At 37.5% G+C, this 6,445-nt stretch overlaps 1 protein-coding gene across 2 annotated transcripts; it reads right to left on the bottom strand.

Moving 5' to 3' along the window:
- Positions 1–1,474: 1,474 nt before the first annotated feature.
- Positions 1,475–3,494, bottom strand: LOC144700182 (large ribosomal subunit protein eL20-like). 2 transcript variants are annotated; one of them, XM_078571610.1, is made up of 4 exons: positions 3,401–3,494; positions 3,192–3,307; positions 3,047–3,110; positions 1,475–1,965 (listed from the first exon to the last, which is right to left on the bottom strand). In XM_078571610.1, the coding sequence occupies exons 1-4, from the start codon at positions 3,413–3,415 to the stop codon at positions 1,624–1,626; spliced, it is 537 nt and encodes a 178-aa protein (XP_078427736.1). In that variant the 5' UTR covers positions 3,416–3,494; the 3' UTR covers positions 1,475–1,623. The 2 variants fall into 2 exon arrangements, with proteins under 2 accessions (XP_078427736.1, XP_078427735.1); XM_078571609.1 differs by lacking the exon at positions 3,401–3,494 and having other exon boundaries at positions 3,192–3,325.
- Between the last annotated feature and the right edge of the window lie 2,951 nt (positions 3,495–6,445).

The raw sequence follows: 6,445 nt of genomic DNA, 5'->3' as shown, positions 1-6,445 counted from the left end.
AGATTAATATATGTAGATAATAATTCTATTAAACAGTATTTATTGGAGATCTGCGAGGAAAAAGTCATAAATAATATTTATATACAGTCAATTATCATGCATTCCCATAAATTTTCAAAATGTATGAAAAAAGAGGATTATCCCAAAAAAATCATCCTTGTCAGATTGTGTATCATTAAATTTCTGATTTTGAAGGGCTCACGCTATTCAATAAGGTTAATCCATGCTAATGGATATGACTTGAGTTTTTTTAATTGTCTCAAAGTTGGTTTTAGACCGATACACAAACTATATAGAAATGATATCAGAGCAGAATATAATGTCACTTTGACATGGGCAATTGTAAGATTAGGGTTTGCACTTTTGAACGAGGACCGGTTAGACTATTCCATACTGGGGCTGTCGGCATGCTATTTTCTTCTTCTTTTCTTCTTACTCTTTATTTTCTTATTCTTTTCTTACTTTCCTTACTCTCCCATTCCTCATTTTTTCTACTTCTCTTTTTATTGTATTCATATTTTCTTATTTTTCTCCTTTTCTTTCCATCATTCTTCTTCTTTGGTTTTCTTCTCTTTTATTTTCTTCCTATTCTCGTGTTCTTCTCATCTTCTTCTATTCTTATTTTCACCTTCCACTCTGTTTTCTTGTTCTTCAATTATTATTTTTTTCTAATTGTATTATTAATCTCTTTTTTATTTTCTTGTTCTTCTTTTCTGTTTTTCTTCTTATCATCTTCCATTAATCTTGTTTTCTTCTCTTCTTCTTCTATTCTTATTTTCACCTTCCACTCCTCTGTTTTCTTGTTCTTCTATTATTATTTTATTCTAATTGTATTATTAATCTCTTTTTTATTTTCTTGTTCTTCTTTTCTGTTTTTTTTCTTTTCATCTTCCATTAATCTTGTTTTCTTCTCTTTTTTATTATTCTATTGAATTTATGTTATTATTCTTTTCATCACGCATTCTCGTTCTTTTCTTTTTTTTTTTATTTTCTTCTTTTTTGTATGTATTCCTCATATTATTGAGAATAAATTGTACTATTCAACAAGGAAAAGAGCATCTGGAATAAATTCCTCACGTTTACATCTCAGCTTGAATGACATAAATCCTAAAGCTTACTTTGCCCTCCCTTTTTGCCTATGTATATGACTTAATGTTAAAATATTGAGTACAATGATTTCATTTTTCAATTATCTGCACTTTCTGTCTTTAAATGTCTTCTATCGATTTATTTTAGTTTTTCGACATAGATAGAGAATGAGAGAGAGAAAGAGAGGATGTAAGCCAAATATATATGGGAGAGAGGAAATAAGATATGAAAGAAATTGTGAACAAGTTGAAAAATAAAAGAGATTCTTAGAACATTTACGTTAACTACTATTTCCATATTGAGACATAATTACAATTGGGGGAGGAGAGAGAAGATTCCTCAAGTAGATAAATTTCAGCATATGTAGTGAAGAGACTAAACGGCATTTGAAAAAAACTTGGTCCTTTGTCTAATCAGATAAAAGTGGAACTTTCTGAAACAATTCTTCTTCAAAAAATAGAAACAGGAGTAAAAAATGACATTCCTCCAAAAAAACTCCAAGTAGTTCAAGAGTTGCTCACGGTTTCACTCTCTTTACATGAAGAGATTGGGGCGGGAGGCCTTGTAAGTGGTCTTGAGGCGGCGGGTGGGGGGTCTGACCTTTCGATTGACAAGTGGGAACTTGATCTTTGAGTCATGGAACTGCTTGGTGTTGTCTCTCTTGCAAAGTTTGGAAGAAATTGTAGCTGTTTTAATGATCTGGATGCATGGGTGCCTCACCCTGTGCCTGGACGCCATCTCATCATACATTTGCTCAACAGCGCCGTTCAGGGTTGTGTCCCTGTACTCTTTGTACATGTTGTGGTACCCTGTCCGGCTCTGGTACCTCAGCCAAATCCCATAATTCTTTATCGTTGTCGGCTTCTTCTCAAATATCTGCCAATTCATTCCAAAATTTTCAACAAAAATACATTTGAAAGTTCTCAGAAGTTGAAATCAAGCCAGATAAGGATTTTAGGTTGTAAATAAAAATAGGGTTAATAGATACGTAACAGGTACTGAAACAACAGACGACTTATACATAAATTTACCAAAGCTGAGAAAGAAGATAAATCATTGGGGGGATTAACCAATCAATTAAACGCTCAGAGAGGAAGAGAAAATTCGATGGATTTATGCATTTCTTTATTGATGATAGAGAATATTTAAAGAAGGTAGATATATGTCGTCTGCGGTGTTATCATTGGTCTGTAAGATTAAGACAGACAATAAAAAACAAGGCAGTCTCCTAATGTCGGCAACAGGGAAAAAGAGGAAACCAAGACGATGGCTGGTTACCTCGGCAAAGTTGCCGCACTATCAATAATAAACGAGAACAAATGGCAGAATTTGAAATCGAGACAATATTGAACAGACTGTTCTACGAGATAAATGGATTGACAGAGACAATAAGAACCTTTAAAAGTACAAATATGTAGTTCTCGGAATATCAAACGTAATGGTCGACATTTAAAAACCATAGTAAGGAAAGAAATCGCAGTTGATCTCTTGACATTTGAAAAATAAAAGACATTCAGTTGAAATGGATGATCGAGACAATTAAAAGAGGATAGGAATATGTCCTCCGCAGTGTATAACATTGGCCTGAATAATTCAACAGACAAATATAGAAGCACTACAGTCTACTGATGTTGGCAACAGGGAAAAAGAGGAAACCAAGACGATGGCTGGTCACCTCGGCAAAGTCGCCGCACTATCATGGAAAGCCTACAATATATTAAACGACGAACGGATTCAACAGAGATCCTCGCAAAGAAAAATGGTCAATGACCCACGACAATGACAAAAGAAACATGCAATCAACTATATCTTTCGTCAATGACCCAGAAGAAAAGGTATAATAAAAAACCGATTAGATAGTTCGTCGTAAATAAAATTTGAATAGATATAATGAAATGATGAAGACACGGTGCAGAAACAATCAGCAAAGAAAGTCCACATCGCCCCAACGATTTACCTCGTTGATCGCAAGCACCTGACCGTTGCTTTTCTTCACCTTCTTTAGCTTCCTCAAAAAATACCTTATAACGCAACCACTATGAGATCCAGATTCATGAAAAAAACTAAGATCAGAAACCAAATGAGAAAATAAACCGTCGCACCAAAATTTCGATTTCGCTCGAACTTCGTTAGTCGCCCACAACTTCATCCTGAAGATCTTCGGATGCTCTTCGGATGGGGTAGGGAGAGCTCGACCCACCACCTGGTACTGATGAAACTGCAACAAGGAAACCATGCCATACAATACAATCAATCAAAAGGGTACGCATTTCCGCGATTGAAACAAGCAAGAAAATCAAACCAGACATACCCTGAAGTTGCCCATTGTTGAGCTCCGCTCTTGCTCGCGCCGCTACTCCTAATCTTCTGAGGAGAGGATTGGAGTTTAGTATATATACTCCAGCGGACGAAAGCCCTAATCCCCAAATGCCTCTTATTTGCCTCGCTCGAGGGCAATGGGGCGGTTCGAAAATTCGCTCACTTGGGTCGAAAATTCGACCCAAGACTGACTTAGGTCTAAAATCCACACTTGTCTGAATAATTGACCTTAAGGAATTGCCCTTTTAAGAGAATTTGTTGTATTAATATAAGAAGGTAAGAGATTATGATAGGTAGCGTAAAGGGCATATTTAATTTATAATAAGATATAAGAGCAAATAAGAGGAGACAAAAATATCAAATTACGGTGCCCCTTGCCAAAATCCACTGTCTGATCAAGGAACGTGAAAACCGATGTGGAGATTGATGGCTTTACCTCAAGCCGAACAATATTACTAAATGATGGACCAACTGCCAAAATTAAATCTCAGCCGTGGACCTTTTTCCTGATCGATGATTACTCATCATTGTCAATTGCTATGGCCCAATCACTACATTCAAGATCACAAATCCACCATTAATAAACTTAAAATGTTTTATAGTGTTTCTATTGCGATGTTTTCCTTTTCAGGCTTTTGTATTATTAAATAAAAGCATACCATCATACTCATAAATGAAATAATTTCTAAGTCGAAATGTCTATTTTTGTAATTTTCTTGCAGTTTATTAAAATGTATATCAAATATTTATGTCATAGTATTTTTGGGTTTTCCTTGAAATTAAATAAAAAATCTATAATTTTGCAAGAGAGGTCTATAAGTTTGATAGGGTTTAATTTGAGAGAGACAGCCATTGACTGCAATAATTATTACAAAAAAAAGGTGTTGTCATGGCATCACATATTATAATGCCATAGTGGCCAACATTGTACTAGTTTTTAATGTGCATGAACATGTGCTAGCATTATTAAAAAATGAGGAATTTTTCCACCAATAAATAAGATTTATGTGCCTACATGTGTTGTCAGTGCATAAATTGTTGATTACAACCACAATAATTGCAACTAGAAAGCAAAGACATGTGTCTGCATGAGAAATTTGTGAGCAAACCAACATGAAATGACCCATGAAAGCATCGCTTGGCTGAAACTTACGGTATTTTGTGATTAGCCAAAATGGATCTTAGAGAGTTTCATGTCATCTTTTTTTCCTGATGGGCACACATGAGATCTGCAATTAAAGTACGTGCAAATCTAGTTAAAATCATATTGGAATTTATCCTATAATATGTAAGATGAGTGAACTTAAGTACTTTTGAGATCCATCAAGTTTCCTAGGTATCCATCATCAATGGAAGTTAGAAGGTGAAAGAGGAGCAGAGGGGCTCTCCTACTATTGCAAATTTCCTTTGTTGTGATAAAAAATACAAGGATATTCATTGAGTCTCCTTGCACATACAATATCATTATCTTCTCAACATCCATCCACATATTCCCATCTACTCATCAACGTACATCTATCTCGTGCATAACATCTAGAAGTTTCATCCATCCATATTCAATGACACGTATAGTCGATATCTTCTTATTGATTATTCAGTTTGCCATCCTCATTCCGTAGCTATAAAAATTTAAAGGGCAAATATTCCCATATATCCCGGGTTTTTTAAATCGTCCGCGATCTATCCCGGGTTTTTAAAAAGTTCCGCGATCTATCCCTAAATTATTTTATTCCGCGATCTATCCCGAGTTTTTTAAATCGTCCGCGATCTATCCCCGATTTTCTAAAAAAACCGCGATCTATCCCGCGTTTTCCCGACGATGACGTGGCATCCGACGCGGACGCCGAAGTGGGCTGACCGTAATAGACGTGGCATCCAAGTCGGACGCCACGTCATCATCGGGAAAAAACCCCACTCTCTCTCTCCCACCGCGATCTCTCTCTCTCTCTCTCTCCCTCTCTCTCTTCCGCGATCACCTTCTCACTCTCTCTCCCGCGATCTCTCTCTAATTCTCTCCGGGTCTCCCTCTCTCTCTCTCTCCCCCTCTCTCTCTCTCCGCGATCTCTCTCTCTCCCCCCTTATCTCTCTCTCTCTGCGGTCTCTCTCTCTCCCTCCCTCTCTCTCCGCGATCAGTCTCTCTCTCTCTTCCGCGATCTCTCTTCCCCTCTTTCTCTCTCTTCTGTGATCTCTCTCTCCCCTTCTCTCTCTCTCTGCGGTCTCTCTCCCTCTCTCTCTCCGCGATCAGTCTCTCTCTCTCTTCCGCTATCTCTCTTCCCCTCTTTCTCTCTCTTCCGTGATCTCTCTGTCTCCCCTTCTCTCTCTCTGCGGTCTCTCTCCCTCCCTCTCTCTCTCCGCGATCAGTCTCTCTCTCTCTTCCGCGATCTCTCTTCCCCTCTTTCTCTCTCTTCCGTGATCTCCCTCTCTCTCTCTCTGCGGTCTCTCTCCCTCCCTCTCTCTCTCCGCGAAGATGATGACTTATTACAGTTTTTCGACGCGGACGTGGCGTCCGACTTGGATGCCACGTCTATTACGGTCAGCCCAGCTGCCCACTTCGCCGTCCGCATCGGATGCCATGTCAGCGTCGAAAAACCCTGGGATAGATTGCGGAACTTTTAAAAACTGAGGGATAGATCGCGTGAAAAAAAAACGTGGGATAGATCGCGGACGATTTAAAAAACCTGGGATATATGGGAATATTTGCCCAAATTTAAATACACCAATTATTGAGTATATCTCGCATTGACATCCTTCTTGTATCACCATGTTTATTGTTTTACAAAATATATATTCTCATTTCCTAATTACCATTTAAATATGAGTTTAATTCATCACAATCTCTCCCCTTGGAGAAAACACTTGTTCCTCACTTGCTAATCATATCATTTTATACGTCAAATTCTTATAAATTTTATCAACTCAAATTTCAGAGATGAATTTAACACCTCAAATTTGAGTTCATTGGTGCCTCCAAGCTCAATAACACACACCATCTCAATCATCCACTTATAGTTAAACAATACAATCATTTCATATTTTT

This window comes from Wolffia australiana, chromosome 2 (genome assembly GCF_029677425.1).
Source record: "Wolffia australiana isolate 7733 chromosome 2, ASM2967742v1".
Taxonomy (NCBI): Eukaryota; Viridiplantae; Streptophyta; class Magnoliopsida; order Alismatales; family Araceae; genus Wolffia; species Wolffia australiana.
This window is presented reverse-complemented; position numbering and strand designations above follow the sequence as displayed.